Source organism: Mastigoproctus giganteus, chromosome 1, assembly GCF_048544385.1.
Source record: "Mastigoproctus giganteus isolate SK-2022 chromosome 1, ASM4854438v1, whole genome shotgun sequence".
NCBI lineage: Eukaryota > Metazoa > Arthropoda > Arachnida > Uropygi > Thelyphonidae > Mastigoproctus > Mastigoproctus giganteus.
Genome location: NC_143575.1, coordinates 147619199 through 147642974, shown reverse-complemented (window position 1 = coordinate 147642974; position 23776 = coordinate 147619199). Strand labels below are relative to the sequence as shown.

Genomic DNA, 23776 nt, shown 5'->3' with positions numbered 1-23776 from the left:
TTCAGCATTATGAAATTTGTAGTATAATAGAATGAAAACAAACCTTGATGATGATTTCATATTAATTACATACTCACATAAAACATTACAGGAAAATGCTGAATTGTTTTCCATTATTTAGTAAGCATAATGTTAATGTTTCCAGTGTAGTTGAAGTAATGTAATTTCATATTGAGGTTTTCAGTTCTTCATTTGTTATAAACATAAGATATTGCTACACTCCATAAGAAAAAATCAAATGGCATCAAGTCAGCTGATTATGGAGGCCAAATTCCTGCTGAAATTATTCTATCTCCAAACACATCAGTAAGTTAATGCCATAAAACATTTTCCTGTATGGCATCTTGTTGGAAATGTCTATTCATTATTTCTTTCTCATTAAGCTACGCAATAGAAGGGTACAATATTTCACAGCAGTATCATTCAGAATCTGTTGTATCCTTGAAGAAAATGGGATCCACAATGTGTGTGTTCTTGACATTGCAACCCAAACAGCAATTTTCTGATTATGTAAACTGGTTTTAGGTGGTAGTAGACCCATCAGCACCAGAACACCAAACCAACAGACACGAAGATGAAGAGAATGGGATTGTACACAAGATGACTGTTTTTGTGAGTTTATGTATTCTGGAAGATTGAATCATGTTGTCATTGTAAAATGTTTTACTGATTCCCTTACTTTGAATTACAAATGGAATTTGTAATTCAAAGTAAGGGAATCAGTAAGGGAATTCAAATACAAAACATTTTACAGTGACAAGGCATGGGTTTTGTTTGTATGGCAGGATTAAGTTATTTTCTTATAGCTTTGTGGGCTATAAAAATGGAGATGTTACTGTGTGGTGCCAGTTTTCTGATTGACTTTGTAGGGCTTTGCTACATAATATCAGAGATTTCCAACAGTCCTCCATTACAGTGGAGACTTTCAATGAGTTCAGACGTGCTAATTACCGTTCTAGGATTTATCTATAATTTTGTGCTGTTAACCATCCCCCCCAGTACTAAAAAGTTATGTCCTATATAGTGTTTTGTGGGGTGAGTGTAAAGAATCCATTTGTTTTGCTGCCAGTGAAGGGATGGCGCAATGCTAAACGTTTTTTCTAAATTCTTTGCAGCCTATTTCTCTAACGTTAAAACGCCATTACAAGATGGATGCCACTTATTATTGTGTCTCTTCACTGACAGTTGAATTTTTCTGTTATGGTCAAATACACCTTATCTAGGGTGTAGTGGACTTTCTAATTTTAGCGATCGTGTTGCGGAATTTTGGGGGAGTCTTTTGGTGTGTTTGGGACATTTTATTTGTGATTTTTAGTCCTTTTATGGATGAAAAACGAAATTCCAAATTTAATTCACTTTACTAAAGGCTTAGTTACTTGTTGTTGTTTTAGACATGGCCATCTTGTCTTCCTCGATCTAGGGACCAATGAAATTCTTTCTTTGCCATTCTGGAGGGAAAGCTAGTGAAGCACATGTTATAATATTCTTGGGGTTTCCTAACTTTTAGAACGGGTTTGTTGCTTAGTTACCACTTTCTTTTGAATTGCACTTTGGGAAAAAACATGGCAGCTTCCATAGGGGGCCGCCATTAAAGTTTAACGCTATTGAAACGCTATGGGATTAGCTTATAACCAACATTTCTATGCTAAATTAGTTTGTTTATGTATCTTTAGAGCAAAATATTAGGAACACCATTTTAGAAATTTGTATTTTGCAGTGAATTTTACCATTATAGTGCTTTCTTACAGGTATGTTTTTGGATTTATTGTTTTCTCTGTCCCTGGGGGTGGTCTGAATGGTTTTTGGGCTATTTTGGGCTCTATTTTTCTTTTTGCTTTATCTCAGCTTGTATGGGGTGTATAGTCTCCATCTTAGTATCATTCATCTTATCTTTTTATTCTCTTTCATCTCCAGGGGTTCACAGCTCCCCCTGGTGGTAAGTTTCTAAGTTCGGTTTTTTCTCTCTTCTGGTGTCCCGAAACTTCTGTTCGGGGCCTGCATCTCAAACTAGACATACTTTTTTATGTACCCTCCAAGTTTTAGCCGTTTTTGTCAACTGGTTCCTGAGTTAGAGAGTTTTTTGTAAAACCGGTTTTTCATCCGGCAAAATTTGTCATATTTTAACGGAAATTTCAAAATCCCATAACTTTTTTCTATTGGCCCGATTGGTCTCAAAATTGATTTCTAAGTTGATTGATTCATTCTCTTTCTTTTGGCATAGGTGGCGCCCCCTAGCGGCGATTTTTCAAATTTGTCATTTGTACAAAATCTCCTTTTTTGGTCTTCTATAGTGAAATTTACAGAATGGCTGACTCTACTGCTTTGTCTTTTGATACCTTATCTCCTTCTGAGCTGTTTGAAGCTCTCTCAAAGGGTGTTGTTCCCCCTTTGCTGACCCCAGAATCTACTGTGGCCAAAGAATCTTCTTGCGACCAGTGCTGTGGGAAGCTTAGTGATTTCCCCAGATTATTCAAGCTGTTTGATGAGTTTAAACAGTATAGGGACGCTTGTCAGCAACTTGAAACTAGACGTCGTTTGTCACGGGAGGATGTGCACTTGGTCTTACAAGCGTTGGACCATATTGAGACCTTGTTTCTAAATTTAAATAGCCAGTATAACCATGCTTCTAGGCATGTTCACCTTCTTCGTACTGGCCTCAAACAGGTTGAGGCTAATTGTGATACCCTCAGGCGGTATATGGATACTGCTGTTGTCCAACTTCCTCTTTTAACTGCAGATCTGGCTCAAAAGGATCAAGAGCTAGCTCAGAAAGATGACCAAATCCAGAGTTTGGAGTCTTCTTCCGTGCTGTTGAAGGAGGTGTCGTTAAATTTGGACCGGGCTACTTTGGAGCTCGCTGATCGTGATCGTGTCATTCAGCAACAGGTCGACCATATTTCTCATCTGGAGTGTTCCATTTCCTCCCTGGAGGCTTCCTTGGCTTCCACGGAGGGCCTTTCTAAGGAAAATTTACATCTCTCTGATTTACTTAAGTCCAAGGACCATCTTTTGCAGGAACTGTCGACTAAAACTCAAACACAGGAGGAGTTTTTCAACAGACTTGAGAATGTTTCTGCCTCAATCGATTCCCAGGATTCCCGGCTTCAAGCCCTTCAATTGAAACTGAATGTGTTCTCCGAGCAATTATCAACTGTTCTTGCAACGGTTAATCAACTTCCAGATCCCGTTCCTTCCCTTTCAGAGGTCGAATTTACTCGTCGATTTCAAACTGTTACTGCCTCTCTCGTTTCTCAGGAAACCCAGCTCAACGCTCTTCAACAGACACAAAATGTTTTATCTGAGAATATTTCGGTTGTTCTAGCTAAAATGGATCAGCTTCCTGACAACGTTCCATCCCTGGTCCCCCAGGGGCTCCAGCCTTCTTCTTCAATGCCTCCTACAGTATCTTCTCTCTCTTCGGATAAGTTTATCTTGCTAGTGAAACCGGATGTTGACTGCACTTTAACATCTAGTGCTGATATCTGTTCCGCCGTTAAGGATAAACTAAAAAGTGCCTTAGGTCATGTTAAGTTCATCTCTATTCGACCTACTCGTGAGATTGGACTAGTCATCGAAACTGCTTCGGCACGAGATCTTGATTCCGTCCGCAATTGTCCTCTACTACAGGAACTCTCTCTTAAAACTGATGTCCCTCAGAAGTTAAATCCGACATTAATCCTCTACGATATTCCTCGGGATGCGGATAAAGCAGTGCTCCTCGCGGATATCTATGGGAGGAATTTCGACCCCGTCTCTCTCTCTTTTGCAGAATTCACACAGGAATTCACATTTCGTTTTCACATCAAGGCTAAGAACCCGAAAAATCTTCACTGGATTTTTGAAACCTCTCCCCGTCTGCGCCGTCTCTTTATAGGAATGCGTAATCGCATCTTCATTGAATGGAGTGCACACACAATAAAAGACTTTGTTATCACCACTAGATGTAATACCTGTCTCCAATACGGTCATTCTACTCGCCTTTGTAGGCAAAAACTACCCCGCTGTGGCCATTGCGGTTTAGCGGGACATCAGATCTCCTCTTGTAACCTCTTGAACTCTCCTCGCTGCTGTTCTAACTGTAAACTTCGGAACTGGAATCATGCTCACTCCTTCAGAGACTCAAGCTGTCCTGTTTATAAATTAGCCTTGGACGCTGTGCGGTCTAGAACTGCCTACGCATAGCGTTCTTTGGCTTTTTGTTTGTCTATAGTAGGACTTAATCCTTTTAGGTGTTTTAATAGAATTGGAAATGTTTAATATTAGATATACTTGTTTTTAGTTAGGCTTACTGTTGACTAATTATGGTTCTTTGGTATGCTTATTGTTAAGGTTTAATTGTTCTATTTAAATACGCGTTGGGTTCTTCATTGAATCTAATGAGAAATCACTGTATTTGTATTTCGTCACAATGGATATTTCTTTTGCTGACTTGTATGCTACTACATATTGCGCAGGCTCTAGGTTGAGTTGTCTGTGTATAACAAAGTTCTGTTTACTGTTAATGTTATAACTCTTTTTCTTGGATCATCCTAATTATAATTGTGGGTTTTAACTTAGTGTAAGTTATTACTTTGGCTTGTGGTGTGTGGGGGCTGCAAGTGTCCGCTTCCCACGTACCATGGGCTTGTTGTTTTGTAATTTTTGTGTATACTTAAGACTTGTTTAGTGTTGATGTTACAGTTCTGTTATTCTTGGATCATCCTGTTTCTTTTGTAGCTTTAACTTAGTATAAGATTTTACTTTTGCTTTTGGTGTGTGGGGGTTGTGTTTTTCGGCTTCCCACGTATCAAATGCTTGCTGTTTTATAGTTTTGGTTTCTTTTGCCCTGTTGGTGGCGGTAGTTCTGTCACCTTGATCTTAGTTTTTTGCTAATATAGTCAGTTTCTGTATTGGGAAACTTATTGTAACCTTGTCAGTGACCTTGTTACCTTGTATCGTCTTAATTGTGTTCCTTTGTTTTTCTTTCTTCCTTCTAGATTGGTTTTCTTGCTTTTGCTGCGTGGTGGATGGGGTTACAGTTTGTTTACCCTCCATCTACCATCGGCTTTAGCTGTTTTGTGTCACTGTACCTTATTTTTGTTATTAATCTATCTTGCTGTCTTGTAGATAATCCGTTAATGTTGTCTTGTAGATAATACTCTCTTACTGTATATACTTCTTCCACTGTAGTCTTTGGGAATTTCGTTCAAATTCCCCTTACCTTTCATAGATAGTAGTTCCTGGCTACCTCCTCGTGGTTAGGGACGGGAGCGGGGGGTTAAGATAACTCTTTTCTTGGCCCCCTGCTGCTAAATGCCAGGTGCCGGCAATACATACAACGCGAACAACACACTACACTGCACTAGTTAACAAACTTTTAAATTAACTATCTCCTTCCTTCTTCCTTTTTTTTTTTTTTTTTTTTTTTTCCTTGCCGGCTTTTGGCGCCTTGCCTTAAAACTCGCGGACGTATAGGGGAAACCCTGGTTCCCGCACGTAACTTACATAAATACTTGAATACTTGAAGTCCTCCATTACATGTCTTGCCAGTGAACCAGTTTTTTTTTTTTTTGAAATTTATTTCTAAATTGCAATGCACTGTCATGATGTGGAATGTCACTCTCTAGTCACCTTTGCCAAAATGTTTATCTCATTGTTTCAAATTTGTCCCTTTCGCAGTTAAAGAGGTTACTTCCTCAACTTTTAAAATACCTGTAAAACACCTCTAAAAAATTGAGGGGTGTTTGTGTTACAAAGATAACACAAACACTATTCAGTAATTCATTGATGCTCTTCTGTACTGTTGATGATTGCTTGCTACTACTGTATAGTCAAGTCTTAGCAATTTATGATCACTCGAACTTGATTGCTGAGCTGTCAAGATCACTGAGATGCTGACTCGTGAACAGGTAGTAATACTGCGAAGAGACTTCTTTTAATATTCTATATCAGGGTTCCCCAAACTTTTAGAGCAGTGTGCCACATATGAATTTTTGGAATATTTGGCGGGGCCAGAGAAAATTCCTTATTACTGAAAACTACATTTTCTGCATAAGATTAAAGTTATGCAGAGAAACAAATTTTATACCAACCTATATATACAGATTCAAAAATAAATTGATGGATATGTGATTTAAAATATACAAGTTGGTTTATATCATATTTTAATTATTACTTATTTATTGTCATCATCATCAGCCATTTTCAATCCACTGCAGGATGAAGGCCTCTCCAGCAACTTTCCAGTTCCTTCTGTTTTGTGCAATTACCATCCATTTACTACCCACAAACTCATGTATTTCATCTATCCATCTCCACCGTTGTCTTCCAGGTTTTCTTCTAGCTCCTCTTGGGTACCATTCTGTTATTTTCTTAGTCCATCTGTCATCATGTCTTCAAGCTGTGTGTCCTGCCCAAGATCATTTTAGTTCTTTAGTTTTGATAAGAATATCCTTTACTTGAGTTTGCTACCTAATCCATGTGTTTCTCTTCTTATCTAACAATCTGATTCCCAATATAATTCGTTCCATTCTTCGCTGTGTAGTTCTCAGTTTCTCTTCCATTCTTTTGGTGAGTGCCCAAGTTTGACTTCCATAAGTCATGGGCCGACCGGGCTAGCTGGGTGGGTAAAGTGCATGCCTGGCAACCCAAAGGTCATGGGTTCGATTCCCACCTCGGGCTTGGATCAAAGTACTGCAAAAACCTTGGGAGGTGCATTATGGCCATGATGCCCATGCGCCAACAACTATCAAAAAAAAAAAAATAAATAAATAAATAAGTCATGCTGGGAAGTATACATTGGTTCGTTATTTATGTTTCAAACAAACTGGGATATTGCTCTTCAGTATGTGACTATATTTCCTGAATGCTATCCATCCAAAATTTATTCTTCTCTTGACTTCCAGCCTTTATCATTATTACAGCTAATGACTTGTCCCAGATAAGTATATGACTCCACCTTTTCAATTACTGCTCCTTCAATCATTATGTCCCTTTCTGTGGCATACTTGTTCATCATTACTTTTGTTTTAGTCAGCCATATTCATCTTTAGTCCAAAATCCTTACTAACTGTGCATAACTGATTGAGATGTTCCTATAATTCTTTGGGATCATGGCTTAATACCACAAAGTCATCGGCAAATCGTAAATGGTTTTACTCCACTCACATTGACTCCTTTCTGCATCCAGTCTAATCTTCTGAAAGCTTCCTCAAGGGCAGCAGTAAACAACTTCAGCGATATTGTGTCTCCTTGTCAAACTCCTTTCTCGATTTTAAATTTCTTACTGTCTTTGTCTAGTCTAATAAAGGAGGTAGCATTCTCATGTATTTTCTTCAAAATCATAATATGTGGGGTATCTATGCCTTGTCTTTCCAGTGCCCGAAACATTGCCTTATGCTGTATGGAGTCAAATGCCTTTTCATAATCCACAGATGCCACACATAATGGTGTTTTATATTCATTTGCTTTCTCCATTAGCTGTGATATTACATGAAGGTGATCCATAGTTGAGAATCCTGTCCTAAAGCAGCTTGCTCTTTCGGTTGATTCTCATCAATTATTCTTTCTAATCTGTTAGTAATGACCCTTGTCAACAACTTGTAGATGTGGGATAACAAGCTAATTCGTCTATAATTTCCAATTTCTGATTTATCTCCTTTCTTATGCAACAAAAATTGTATTATTCCACTCCTTAGGCATCACACCTTTTATAATGGCTCCGGGTGCCAAGCAATTGTGACTGAGCGAATTCTCTGTGCTTAAAGAGTGATTTTCCAAAAGTGATATTATAGTTCGTTTACGTTCCTGTCCTTAAAACAATTTATTTATTCAGTAACAGCTCTTGTTAAAAAAGTACTTTACAGAGCAGGAAAGGAAAGTCACCTTTCTTTATTTCTTATATATTTATTACTAACACTTACTACTTCTCGCTTGGTCACACCAGGCACTGCTCCTGCCTCCCCGTGGCGGGGCTGGAAATCTTGGCAGAACAGTTAATCTGCCAAGGGCCAAAAGTTGCAATTATGGAACACAATAAGTTTCCTCCACTAGAGCCGACAAGCTCTCGGCCAGACATAAAAAATGAACATGACATGTCTCAATTGAAGTGGTTTAAGACCAATTCTTCAAACTTAGATTTTCCTGTATGTATTTATTTGCCCAAGACAAATAAATACATACATACATGACATGTCTCAACTGAAGTGGTTTAAGACCAATTCTTCAAACTTAGATTTTCCTGCATCTCTCATAATGCATTCATTTACAGATCAGCCTCTCACCAAATTGTCTCCGTTTCTTATTCGGAAACACCTTGAAAGTCTTGCAGGATCTCCTAAAACAGTCAAATGACTGGAATCAGGAGACCTACTAATAGAAACAATCAGCAGGAAACATTCAGAGCATCTACTAAAAGTTACAAATTTTGCTGGAATTTCAGTAAAAGTTTCTCTCCATGGTACCCCAAACACATCTAAGGGAGTTATATCCAGCTGGGACCTACTGAATGTTTCGGAGGAGGAGATATGTAAAGAACTTCAGGAGCAAAATGTAATTGCAGTAAAAAGAATCATGATTAAAAAGAACAACACACTGGCACCTACAAGGATTATTATATTCACTTTTAATACCCCAAACCTACCTTCTTCTTTAAAAGCAGGTTATCTTCTTTGCCTCATTAGACTTTATATCCCTAATCCATAGAGATGCTATAAGTGCCAAAAGTATGGCCACTCTCAAATGGCATGTAGAGGAAACCCAATTTGTCCCAACTGTGGGTCCACCAATCATACTCAAAATGACTGTTCAGCAACAGAAATGAGCTGTCTAACTGTAAAGGCAACCATCCTGCCTATTCTAGGACATGCGACAGGTGGAAAACTGAAAAGAAAATTGTGAAGTATAAAATTGAAAATAAAGTAAGCTTTCAAGAAGTGAGAAAATTAATTGCTCCCAGTATTACAAAACGTACATATGCCAGTGTCGCACAAAAATATCAATCAGTGGCCACCCAGACTGATGTTACAGTCCCTTCAAACACTCAATCTCTGACTGGGCAATAACTGTTCTCTCCCAGCAACAGTCCAATATCCCGAAACAGTTGAACCAGGCAACCAATACTGCTCTTACAGTACCAGCGAAATCTCCTCCTCCTCCAATGAATGCTGCTGCTGCATCAAATAATCAAGGTTCAAACATGAAAATGAATATTCAAGACGCATCCATGGATACAGTTGACTCATCCAGACAGGAAGACCCAGTCTTAGAAATACATGTGGAAGAAGATATGGACATCGGTCGGCCATTCTTCAAAAAAGACAAACCGAAACCTAAACGCCATAAAACAGTCACATCAAAAAAACAGTCAGATACAGCTTCTTTTACTAAACACCAATAATGCCTTATATTCTTCAATGGAATTGTAGAGGATTTCGTAGCAACTTTATGATATTCAAGACTTAATTAATCGTTACTCTCCAGTTGGTTTCTGTATACAAGAAGTCTATTTAACTTCTCAAATTTCTGCCAGCATAAAGAACTATTCTATCTATCGACAAGATTGTAATACTTCAACTTCCGCTCGTGGGGGTGTGGCCATCTTGGTCAGTTCAAAGACCCCAACCAAGCAAATTGTTTTGAAAACCGAAATTGAAGTCATTACTGTACGTTTGGTAACCCAAATTGAGTTAACATTAGTATCAATTTATCTCCCACCAAGTCATACCTTCTCTTACCAAAATCTTGAAAACCTGCTAATACAGCTACCTTCCCCTATCTGTCTCCTGGGGGGGGGATTTTAATGGCCACCACCCCTTATGGGGATCTACTAAATGGGACAGGCATGGCTGACTGATTGAAACCTTTGTAGATAAGCAAAACCTTACCATTCTTAATACCGGTGCACCTACTCACATACAATTACCAACTGGACAAACTTGTGCAATCGATCTCTCGATATGCTTCCCTATTCTTTATCCAATCATGGAATGGTCTGTTATGGACGATCCCATGATCATTTTCCGATTATTTGTGATTTGCTCACTGCACAACCGCCAGTAGCCAAACCCTGCAAGAAATGGAAGTTCTCTCGAGCCAACTGGGCCAAATTTCAGTCAGCTGTCAATCTGGATGAGAAATTTATAAGAACACAGTCGATAGATGAAGCCACCGATCATATTACTTCACAACTACTATCTGCAGCTAACTGTTCAATTCCATTGTCGAATACCCAGCTCCGACGGCACATTAACTATTGGTGGAATGAAGAATGCACAAAAGCAAAGAAGTTAAAAAATAAAGCTTGGAATTTATTTCGTAAATCATCAACCACAACTAATCTTATCAACTACAAGAAATTAAGGGCAAAAGCACGTCTCATTCAGAGGCAAGCCAAGAAGAATTCTTGGATCCAGTTTACTTCTACCATAAATAGAAAACTAACTCCAGGTTAATATGGAAGAAAATTAGGCAGATTTCTGGCAAATTTCCAACCACCCCTTTGCCAATTCTTTCGTGGAATGGGCAAGAACTCTCTCTGCTCCTGAAGACATAGCAAATGCCTTGGCCAAAACCTTTGCCGACGTTTCTGCGGCATCAAATTATTCTCTGGATTTCAAAAATAAAGACCACGACTAAACAACGTGCCATCAACTTTTGAACCTCAGTTTCCCTTCCATATAACCAGCCTCTTCAATATTCTGAACTTCTATACGCCATTAAAACAACACGCAACAGTGCCGCTGGGCCAGATGGAATATCTTATATCATGTTACAAAACCTTGGTGACAAAAACTTAGAAATACTGCTGATCTACTATAACCGAATATTTCTGGAAAACATTTATCCCACCTCTTGGCATCATGCAGCAGTTCTTGCCTTTCTGAAACCTGGAAGAGATCCTACCAGTTCGTACAATTACAGACCAATTTCCCTCTCCGGTTGCCTCGGTAAATTATTTGAAAAAAATTATCCATAATCGACTTGTTTGGATCATCGAAACAGAACACCTAATGAGTAATCATCAACATGGGTTTTGTAAGAACAGTCCTCCTTAGATCTCATGATCAAAGCTGAGTCTGCAATTCGTAATGCCTTTGTAAAAAATGAACATCTTATTATGGTTTCCATAGACATAGAGAAGGCATTTGATACTACCTAGCGTCGTGGCATTCTCAGTGACCTTTATGCTCTTGGTTTACGAGGCAACCTGCCTATATTCATTAGGAACTTTCTTCAGAATCGTTCATTCCAAGTTCGATATCACAACTCACTTTCTGCGACATTTTCACAGGAAGAAGGAGTGCCACAAGGGTCTGTACTGAGTGCAACCCTTTTTGCCATTAGAATCAATTCCATCACAAAAGAACTTCCAAATACTGTTCAGACCTACCTTTACGCTGATGATCTCTCTATTTCTTGCCATTCTCAGAACATGAGATCCATTGAATGGCAACTGCAGATATCCCTGAATAAAGTCCAAAAGTGGGCAAGGTTAAATGGCTATCATCTCTCACAGCAGAAGACTGTTGCAATCCATTTTTGTAATCAACGGAAAATGCATACAGATCCTGAACTTCATATATCAAACTTTACCATTCCAAAACCTTTGTCTAACAGTGTCTTTTCCAGTGTCTAACATCAGATTCTTAGGATTAATCCTTGACAGGAAACTAAATTTCCTTGAGCACAGAGCTTTATCTGCCTTGTCTTGGGGAGCAGACCGTACATCTTTGCTGCTCTTATATAGAGCACTGATCAGATCTCGATCGGATTATGGTGCTCCACTCTATGATTCTGCCCGTAAGAGTACACTACGATGGCTAGATCCTATACAGCATAGTGCATTGTGGATTGCACTTGGTGCTTTCAGGACCTCTCCTCCTCTTCATAGTTTATGTATTGAAGCTAATGAGCCACCTCTTTACCTCCGCAGAAAAGCGCTGCTTCTTAAGTATGCAGCCCGAATACAAAGTTGCTGGCAGCATCCTGTTGAGCCATACCTTTTTAATCCACCACTGCAAAATCTCTATAGAAACAAACCCACTAAAATAAGACCAGCAGGCTTATGCCTAATTGAAATAACACAGAGTTGGAATGTTCCTATTTTCAACAGGCAACAAGTAATGAATTACTCTCAACCACCTTGGACTCCCCCCCCACACTACATTTGTGAAGATAAGTAACCTGCGATACTTATCTTCACAAATGGGGAAAGAATCGCCTACCAATAATCAATGTGAAACAACTCCATGCAAGCCATATTCAAAAATTTGCTGATTTCTTACCGATCTATACCGATGGCTCCAAATCACATTCAGCGGTAGGAGCAGCAGCAGTATTTCCATCTTCAGTCATTTCGGCTGTTCTTCCAGCTCAGTATAGCAGCTTCTCAGCAGAACTCCATGCAATAAAATTAGGCTAATCTGAATCACTACGCATCTGTAAAATACATTGTATACATGGACTTGCTCAGCTCAATTACAGCAATGCAAAATTCCTCCTACAAGATTCACCCCGTGTTAGATCAAATCAGAAGTCTCCTATTGCAAATAGAAGAATGTCATTAATCAGTGACCTTTTGCTGGATCCCAGCATATTTGGGGATAAAGGGGAACGAACTCGCTGGCAAAACTGCTAAAAATCCCTCAACTTTTGATTTAACCTCCGTCCATGTTCCAGCCTCTGACTACAATCACATCATACAAACAGCATGTCTCGTGCAGTGAAAGATCTATGGCACTCCCAAACTAATAATAAACTCTATCAGTTGAAACAGCACCCAAAGCTTTGGCACTCTGGCACCAAAACAGTGCGAAGAGAAGAAGTGGTACTTGCACGGGCACGAATAGGACATACGTATCTCACTCACCTTCATCTACTCACAGGAGAGGATCCTCTTCAGTGTCCACACTGTTTAACACAGTTATCAGTGAAACCTATTCTAATTGACTGCCCACAGTATCAACAAGACAGAACATCCGTCCTGTCTTCCCTGAGAAATCTGCGAGAACCGGATGACATTAATGCATATTATTGGTGAGGAAGCAAATATCAATGATTTTTTTCTCTTTCCTGAAAAAAATTGGACTTTATCATAAATTCTGAAAGATCACTGTAACAAAAATCAAGTCATTACAACTAAATTTTGTTTTTAGCAGTTCACTATGAATAGGCGCAATATAGCCCCAGCAGTTTATGCGCCGTTAAACCTCCATAATGTGCGTGTGCACACACACACACACACACACACACACACACACACACACACACACACACACACACACACACACACACACACACACACACACACACACACAACCTTTTATAATGCATCTTGTGAAGAGTCTTGCCAGTTTTTCCGTCATGTCTCTTCCTCCCAATTTTAACAACTACAGTAACTTCATCTTCCCCCGGGGCTTTCTGATTCTTCAACGCATGTTCTACCTCATCAGGTATGTCATACGTGTTACTAATTTGCAATCCATGTTCCCCACTGCTGGCATCATTCCTTCGCTCCTTGCATAATTCTCTATAGTAGGCTTCTGCTATTTGAATTATGCCTTCTCTGCTATTTATAAGTACACCATCGCTATTCTTCAGTTTCAGTATCATTTGTCTTTCTGTATTACTGCTTATGGCTGCTGATTTAAGTCCTTTGTTTTCCCTTAATGCTTGTTCTACTTTCCTTGTCTTAAATCATCTTATGTCCTCTCTGAGTCTCTTACTAATGGCATTGCATAACTCACTATACTCAATTTTCTCCTTGTCAGTGTTTATCTTGCTCTTCAATTGTTGCCTTCAGTTCATCATGACAAGTGTTTCTTGACTAATTTTTTCTTCTTTGGATTTCTTTTTACCTATAGGTTTCTTGGTTTTTATCACTTTCAGAATGTTGTAATATTCCTCATAGATATCTTGGTCCTGAGCAGTCTGCAGAAGCTCAAACTTGTTCTTAAGTTCCAGTACATACTGCTTTTTCTCCTCTTCTGTTATCTGAAAGACCTTTGTATTATTTACTCGAGTCAGTTTTTTCCTTTCCTTTCCTACATCTATATCAAGTATACATCTTACCATTCTGTGATCACTGCCAACATTTACCTTATTCAGGACGGTAACATCATTCACAATATATCTTCTGTTAGTGCGATGAAGTCGATTTCATTAGTTGTTAATCCATTTGGACTCTTCCATATCCACTTCCTGTTCACCCTTTTCTTGAAAAATGTGTTCATTACATTATTTGTTGTGCTTATCACAAAAATGCAATCAGTAATACAAGAAAATTAATTATTACTTACTTTAAAATTAATTATTACTTATCCCAAAAATACAGTTAGTAATACAACAAAATCATAATTAACGCGATGAATGTGGTTGTAGAGTGCGGGTAATTTTTGTAATATCGAGTTTTAAAGTACTAGTTCCAATTCTTAAAAAGTCATGTAAATGCGGGTCAGTTAGATGTATTTGTATTTTTGATTTTACCTATTTCATTTTTGAAAGGGTCTGCTCACATATACATGTACTTCCGAAAATTGATGTAACCTTTCCCGCAAAATTTTTAATTTTTGGATAATTATTTGTTTGTTTGTTTGTTATTTAGTTTTTAGGAGCATTAGCAACTAAGGCCATATTGCTCCGGGATATGCGGTGGTCATTCCCTGACCTTTCCGCATCCTCCGTATTTGGTGGTGACGGGCTTGAACCCCGGTCTAATCAAGAAGCGTGTGCTACGCACTGCTGCTCCTTCCCACCTGGCTACTGAGGCGCCATTTTTGGATAATCTGACTCAGATAATGTTGAATAAAGTTGAATTTGATTTTCATTTTTAACTATTGTCTTCAGTGCATCATTAGATTGAATATCTAAAACTCTCATTGTAAATTCTCATCAACATCATTGACAGGTACGTCAAACGGATTTTGAAAAAGTTCAAACACCTTTGAATTATTTTTAAAATCAGAAAATTGAGCTGCAAAATTTTCCTACAACAAACTGCAGCATTTTGAAAAAAATTTTCACTTGAAAAATTACTAGGCATATTTTTAGATAAATTATTGCAGAATGGAAAATGTGAAAAATTATTCCAAAGTAGTTGACTTTTAAATAACTGCAGTTTTGTTTCAAATGCTTTGACATTATAATGCAATTCATTGACAAGTTTGTCTTGTCCTTGTTTCATATTAAGAAAATTCGGGTGTTCACATATATTTGTTAAAAAGGCAAGGTTCCACAACCATTTGAGATCTGACAGTTCCGGAACAGATTTCAATTATCTGTTTTTTCAATAAAATAATTTTTCAATAATCTATTTCTATCTTAAGTTCAAAAAATGGCTTCAACAGATTATCGCGGCTCAACCATTGTACTTCAGTGTGGTACAACAAATCATCACCGTATTCAGTCTCAATAGTTTCAAGAAAATTTTTGAATTGCCCATGATTCAGACCAGTCTTGCAAAAAATTTACTGTTGATATTACAGTTGACATGACTGAATCTACGTCCAAAAATTTTCAACAAAAAGGCTGCTAGTGAATTATACAATGAAATTGCATTGGTTTTTTTAATATTTTTACTCAAGTTATTTATGAAGCTTATCCATGAACCCAATTTTAGTACCAACCGTAATTTTAGCACCATCTGTCGTAACCGCTGATAGCAAATCCCAATTCAATTTGAGGCCATCAATTGTTTTTGACACACTCAAAAATTTATTTTCACCTGTTGTATCTTTCAAGCTTTTTAATGCAACTAGCTCTTCAATTAGTGCAAAATTTTGATTTAAACCTCGGATATAAATTAGTAATTTAACTGTATGGCTTGTATCTTCACTCTCATCAATTGCTATTGAAAAATGCGTGAATTCACAAACTTTTTCTACGAGTTCATTTTGAACTTCGGCTCCTAAATCTTCAATTCTTCTTGTTACAGTTGATGAAGATAAACTTACAGATGAAAAATTCTTTACTTTCTCAGGGCATACTTCTTCTGCAGTTGCTAAACAAATTTGTTTTACATCATTCATAAAGGCCCTTCCTTCTTCAGCAAGATTTGGGAGACTCGACAACTAGTTCTAACTGCAGATAAATTTTGATGAGTAAATTTCTAATCTTCTGTTGTTGACTTTGAAAGTTTGGGTTAGTTCTTGGAGTTTGTTCTGCCACAAAGTCCCTTGAAATTTATTGTAATTTGAGGCATGTTTTATCGTGTAGGGACGTTTCACATTATATTCCTTGAACACCGACAAGGCTTTATTGCAAATAAGACACATTTGCATGTGTCTTATTTTCAGTACAAAAAAAAAAAAAAAAAAAAAAAAGTAATTAATTGGCCACTGATCATTAAAAATGCGACTCATCATCAACTTTTCTTTTTTTTTTTTTTTTTTTTTTTCGACATCAACTTCAACATGATTTTTATGGGAGTCACTGGAATTAAATAAAAATACTCATGAATATTGAAGTAAGCCTTGACATGTCTTAAAATTTTATGAAATATTTTAACATTTCATAACATTTAACATTTTTGAATGGTTTGAGCATGCTCAATGCCGATGGGATTCTTCCTTTTGCTCGGAATAATCACCTGAGAGGGCATAAATTCAGATTGAAGAAAGACAGATGTAGGATAAATGTGCGGAAATTTGCCTTTAGCCAGTGGGTAGTTGGTTGGTGGAACAGACTTCCATCCCTTGTTGTGGAAGTTGATAGCCTAAATAAATTCAAGGCTCAGCTGGACAGGTATTTTGAACGAACAGAGGGATGAAATGGAAGTGATGATTTTTTTTTTTTGGCTGATGCTGCATAAGCTTGCTTTTTTTGCATCATATGCCTCTACTAATGCTAACATAAAGGTTATTATTATATTCATATCACTCTTATATCATGTGAAATTAATAGTATAGTCTATTAGGCTGTTTGCCTAATAAACTACATTATTATAATGTAGTTTTATATAATATAAAACTATATTATTATTAATTATAATATAGTTTAATAAGGTGATGTTTTGGGTATCTTACCGATACCCATCATGAGACCATGCTGTGGAGGAGAACAGAAAGAGCTACAAATTTGAATATTTTAGTATACAGGCAACTCTCGGTTTACGAACGTTCGCTATAATGAACGTCACAATCATTCAAAATTTCTTAAAGTTGCCAATAGATAGAGTTCCTTATAAAACAAAACGCCAAACGTATAGTGAGCATAATTGTAAGATTTAAATAAATAAACTTTTAAAAAATGTATACACCTTATACACCTCAATCAGATCACCTTGCAGGTGCCTAGTTTCCAGCTGCTGCAATTTGCAGAACTTAAGCTTTTCTTTGTAAGAGGACCCCTTCATTCTCCTCATCAATCTTGTTGCCCTTCTCTGGACATGCTCAAGCAACTCTACATCCTTCCTAAAATGACACCTCTAGACCTGTATGCAGTACTAAAGGCATGGCTTTATACAAAGCAAATGGTCGTATGTGAATGCAGATGCAAAATACCTATTGTTTGTCAGCAACCTGAGCAGGATCATCAAAAGTTAACTTATGAACATCAAGTGGCCCAATATGATTCAACTCCTTCCTTCTAGAGTTTATATTAGTAAAGAAGTCTGTGCTGTTTTTTTTTTTTTTTGCATTCTTTTCCAGACCTCATAATCTGCCTTAGTTTGTCTAACCTCCTTTGTTACTTGATTACAGACTAATTTATATCTACCATAGGTTTTTGTATCAACTGATAATTGTATTCCCTGGTGACATGCAAAATTTACCTCACTACAGTGACAAGTTCAGTTATCATAAATTTGAAAGAAATCATTTAGATAATGCAGGAACATTCTTTCATAGTGTTCTAGTCAAAGCCAGATGTTTATTTAAAATTTTCCATTCTTCGATTTTTAGAAGTTTTAGGTATGCAGATTTACTGAGAATAATGTAATAATATCTGACAAATGGACAAACTATCAAAACATTAATATATTTCAAATAATTGAATAAACTGAAATCATAAAAAATTGTGCAGTGTTGTGGCAACGTGAAATTAATAAACCAACCCACTTGTTCACTACTAGCAATCTCATTAATGAATGCTAACTATTTATTAAGAAAATAAATAAATAAATAACTGAACTGCTCATATCTCATGTGTTGAGAAATACCCATTTTTTAATAGATGACCCTTTACGCTGGATTTGTTTTGGTTAATGTATTAAACTGGCTGTACTAATTACAGTACTAATATCATAAAATTATATTCAAATGACAGATCAGTACTGAACATCGGTCATTTGAATGACTGTATTAGAATGGCTTTAAAGTATGTATATCTTCAGATAATAAGTATGTAAATTGAATGGTTTGTCCTACCTCCACATACATGATATCAATTTAAAATTTTAGTGTGAATGTGGCAGCATGTGCGTATGCATGCTGCAGTATATAACAAGTATGTTTAATTAGTTATAAATACGATCCTTTATTTGGATGCCTTTCTTTCCTTTTTAAGTTGCATAGTTCCTTAAGATAATTTGGACAGACATTCTGTATTACCACTATATATATATATTGGACTAGATATTCTTTATAGTGCTTTTTTAAATATTCATTTCAGATATTGTACAATAATATTTTATTTATTCCTGCATTTTTTCTACATAACTGAAATGTTTGCTTTATTGTGTTATAAAGGTTCTTGAGCCAACACCTGAGGGTCATAGAGCTCCTATTGCAGATTTGCTCCATGCCACTCATAATGTAGACACTCAGACCCCTGCTGAACATGAGAGTTGTTCTAGCAGTGGTACAGCAAGCCGCAGCCATTCTACATCTCCACTAGCTCCCATGATTCCCGGCCTCTTAGACAGTTCTTTTTCACCAAATACAGGTAGGTAAAAACTTTGGCTGTTTTAATGTATGTTTTCTTAATGTAAATAATAGTAATTATTCATTACAAGCAACCCCCGTATAACACAGAACTTCTACAACGCGGTTTTGCTCTAAACGATTAATAAATTGCAGCAATCCTTGCACAACTTGGTACATATATAACATGGTTGAGAATTTCGGTAACCCTTACATAACAGGGTATTTTTGAGCTTTTGTGCAGGGTAAACCCTGCTATTATGTTGGATGTAATTTTTTAACATTTCCACTCTTTTTGAATCCCCGCTGTTGACTCGCTAGTCAAAAAAATATTATTTAGAAATCCCTGTATTTTATTTTGTTGGGAAATTTCCATGTTGTATTCTGTTCTGTTGAATTTGTACTTGTTGAACTCGTGGAAAAATCTAGATTTCAAAGTTTTATTACTATTGGATAGCACACCAGGCCATCCAAAAGATTTAAGTCATCCAAACGTTGAAGTTATGTTCCTACCACCACAGTTGTACTGGGTTAATACAACTTCTTTAATTCAGCCATTAGATAAAGGTATTATATCTACGTTTAAAACTTATTACATCAGAAAATCATTACAATCAATTTTGAAAAAAATTTATTCGAATCTATTGAAGTAATGGAGGCATGGAAACATTTCTCAATTATGGACTGTATCAGAATCATAGCTTTATCGCTGAAAGAAGTAAAACCATCAATGTTAAATGCTTGTGGAAAAATGTATGACCAGAGTCAGTTCATTCAGGAAATATGATTGAACTGGCAGAAAACGTAATCAGTGTGATAGAACTTGCTACGTCGATAGTAGGGGAAGGTTTTGATAATATGACTACTGAAGCCCTCGTGGGTAGCACAGTTGACAGAATCGCCCTCCTCCCCACACTGGGCGAAAAAGACCTGAGTTTGAATCCTGTCAATGAAGGGAGGAATTTTTATGGGTCTTTTTCACAATGTGGCTGAGTTAGTCAGGCTTGGGCAAGGGTAGCATGGTTGGTTTTCTCCTGGAAACTCAGGTTTTTCATCCAGCAAAACAGAAAATATACCTCAGGATGCACGCAATTTATAGACAATATACACAGAGTAACACGGCCTTAGTCGCCTATGCTCCTAAAAAAAAAGTAAAGATTTGATTACTGAAGGTGTTAGAGAATTACTCGTAGAAAAAGAGGCTGGAATAGCAGATGTGGTGCAAATGGTATCAGAGGTAAAACCAAATCAATTCAGAGGATGATAGCACAGATGGAAATCCTAAACTTCCAAAATTTATACTAAAAAGCATAGGGGAAGGCATAACGTTAGTCGAGCGATTAGAATCTTCTTTTTTGAATGTAGATTCTTGAATGAAAGGAGCCCAGAGTTCAAAAGGGAGCTTCAAAAATGCTTAGTTCCATACGATGAAATTCACAAAGATTTCTCAAGCAAAAGCAAACAAACCCAGATTACTGATTTTTTTAAAGAGGGCAGAAGATACACGAAATCTAGAATGGTGTAATTTTGTTAATGAAATAGTGTATTTTTTTAGCTTTTGCAACGTAACTCCCCTTTTTATACTCTTTTTAGTCCTGTATAACATGATTCCGCACAACACAACATTTTATAGAAACTTAATAACCATGTTATATGAGGGTTGCCTGTATTATTATTCTAAATAACAGTAGTAATGCATTTATCATAATTGTTGTTTTGAGAAGTTATATCATCATATTCTTTATTTCAATTCTTTATCTCATATTTTAATATCATTGGCAAAAAGTTGAATCAATCTCTTGCTCAGTTGAATAGCATGTTCTATGTCATCCACATATATGGTATCAAATTAAAGCACTTGCAAAAGGCAAAAAAATTTGAACTGAAAACCATTACCATTATATATTACTGTACTCTTGAACTGATTATAGGAATATAAACTGTTAATTACTTACTTTAGAATTGTTATCATGACAGAATATGTAAATATATCACTTTATCCTGTTTCATCAAGAATCCTGTGGGGGGGGGGGAGGCTGTGCACCATTGTTCATCGTAACTCAAATCTAAAATTGTGAGTATGAAACTGTGACTGCAGAATTATGAAATTTTGAGAAAGTTTATTACAAAAAATAGTTACACATGACCTTCAGATGTGCACCATTGTTCATCATAACTCAAATCTAAAATTGTGAGTATGAAACTGTGGCTGCAGAATTATGAAATTTTGAGAAAGTTTATTATAAAACACAGTTACACATGACCTTCAGATGATTATTGGTTATTTTGCACAAGTAACCAGGAAACAAGTGGAGAGGGGAGAACATGTATGAAGTAATAAAAGTTTTGGATATTGTGTACATACAGTGAGATATACCCAGCCCCTTGACAGTGTACCCTACATACACACTATTTGGGCTCTTTCCATTCACTAACTGATTTGGATGCTTCCTAGAGAATTACCAGTAGGTTTGGTCCAGTGGACTGTTTAGTTGCCAGTCTGTGGTTACTGTTTTAGAGCTGTATCCTCACAATGCAAGGCAGGGGTTGGATCTCACAACGTTGCCCATCATAACCTCAAAAGACACCATTAATACTGCCTGATAGAAGAGAGTTGGGGATCGTCTACTGGAAATCATGTTCCACCATGCTCTTTGGGATATCTCTTATTGTACCTTTCACCTCATCTGTGCTACTGAAAAGTAGTCCCTTCAGCTGAAATTTCACAGCCTTGAAGAGGGTAAGTAAGCAGTGAGAACTCCAGTGAGGGCAACGGTTGTGGCACTATGGTCTCCTTGTTATCTGCCATGTACTTTCTCACATTTATGGTTCAGTGGGCTGGTGTATTATGCATGAGCAACCAATTTTTGTCAATCCACAGGTGTCGCCATAAATGGTAACACCTGTGGAATGACAAATTCCATATGGAATACCATCATTCTATAGTATTCCATAAATGATGCAGATTCTCTTTGTATGACTTTTAATTAAAACTGAATCCTTCTGGTATGAATTCTGTTAGCATTTTGATGCACCAGCATGATTTCATTCTTGTTTGTCTTATCCTAAGTGTATAGTATAGTATAGTATAGTAGGCTTGCCACTTGTCATTTGTTGAAAGAGATCCAGGTTCAAATTATGTTGAACACCAGGGAATTTCTTAAAAGCTTCTTCATTTAGGGCTTTAGTTAGCTGATCTAGACAGAAGGAAACCCTGAATAATTTATGGCAGTTTCCTCACATGAATTAATCATGGGAGGAACTATCATAAATCAGTTCATATCAATTCATACAACATATAAATGGGACCCCATGAATACCCAGTTGGGGAGACATGATAATATGGCCTTGAAGGCACTATATCCTTGAGGTTGTCGCAGACATTCTCTCAGATATGCCAGACAAGCTGTACTTGCTACCAGGGATTCTAAACTGCTGATGGAACTGATATTCAGATGACATTCAAGTCAAGTGGAACCAATTTCGGCAAAGTCTGGACGGCCTGTGACATCCAGATCCTCTGCTTGCACATTCACTATGATGGGACTGTTAGTAATCCTGGGTATAACCTCCATGCACTAGCACACTGTGGGTGACTACCCAGGTGTGAACCAACGTAAGCAGGGGTCGAGGTGTGGCGTGCACACCACAAGGAATACTGCCCCTCTGTGTTACCAGGCAATACTAGGTGGTAGATGACTCTCTCATCAACTGGCGCAATACCACCACTTTGCTTATGTGGTGGTATTGCACCAGCTTGAAGTGGTGGAACCCATGTTTAGTCTCCAGAGCTAAGTTCTGTTCAACCCTTCCCCATCTCTTCAATCATGGAGTATGACTGATGACTTTTGAGGTTATGATGAACATCATGACGAGATCCAACCTTCCTTACATTTCGAGGGTACAGCTCTAAAACGGTATTCCCAGGCTGGCTGCTAGTTAGTGCACCAGACCGAACCTATTGGTAATTCTTTAGGAGGCTTCCAGATCAGCTAGTGTATAATCTTGCTACCTCTACTCTGTGAGATAGTGACTGGAGGGAGTCCGAGTAGTGTTTATGCGGGGGCATTGTCAAGGATCTGGGTATATTCTTATCGTGTATGCCATATCCAAAAATTTCATTATTTCGTACAGCTTGCCCCCCCCCCCACACACACACACTTTTTCTTGCTATTGAATACACCATGAATTTTCAAACTAATAGAGTAAGCTTATCTGCGAAAAGATCTAAACCTCCCAAACACTTCCTAGTTCATTTCATAAATATTCGTGGTCTCAATTTTAATCTCAATGATTTCCACTTGCAGTCTGCCAAACCCCATGTACTTTTTCTGACAGAATCTCAGCTATCGGTTGATTCAACCACTGCTCATCTCAGTTGCCCAAATTATTCACTGTATGATTTCTTTCCTTTCGCCTCAAAGGTGGTACTTGTGCATATGTGGGTTCTGATATAACCTGTCAGAGACTTAGTAATTTGGAACGTATTCTTTTCGATCTTCTCTGGCTTAAAATCTCTCTACCTCATTGTGTCAAATTCATCTGTTGTCTATACTGTTCTCCCAACTTCACTAATCACTTGGAGCTCTTTGACTTCCTCTCTTTGCCACTTGGCTTTCTCTAGTCCAACTTTCATAACAGTGAGGTAATTTTCCTTGGTGATTTTAATGTTCACAACTCCAGCTGGCTTCCGTTTTCTAGTCACACTGACCCAGCTGGTCGAGATGCTGAGGCTTTTGCAATTACTAATGACCTCGCACAGATTGTTCATTTACCTACCAAAATACTGGACAATCCTAACCATACAGCCAACATGCTTGATCTTTTTCTCACAAACAACCCTTCTAAGTACACGGTCGAAGTGCGTGGTCCTTTTGGCACATCAGATCACAACTTGGTGATTGTCTCTTCTCCAATAGAGCCTTTATCTCATGGCTATT

At 37.5% G+C, this 23776-nt stretch overlaps 1 protein-coding gene across 1 annotated transcript in view; it reads left to right on the top strand.

Moving 5' to 3' along the window:
• The window catches only part of LOC150091185 (glucocorticoid-induced transcript 1 protein-like), a 362458-nt gene that overhangs the window by 289744 nt on the left and 48938 nt on the right, over positions 1–23776 (top strand). The window contains exon 7 of the mRNA XM_090382684.1: positions 18663–18862. Within this exon, the coding sequence (XP_090238810.1) occupies positions 18663–18862 (200 nt within the window). The remainder of the gene's footprint in view (positions 1–18662; positions 18863–23776) is intronic.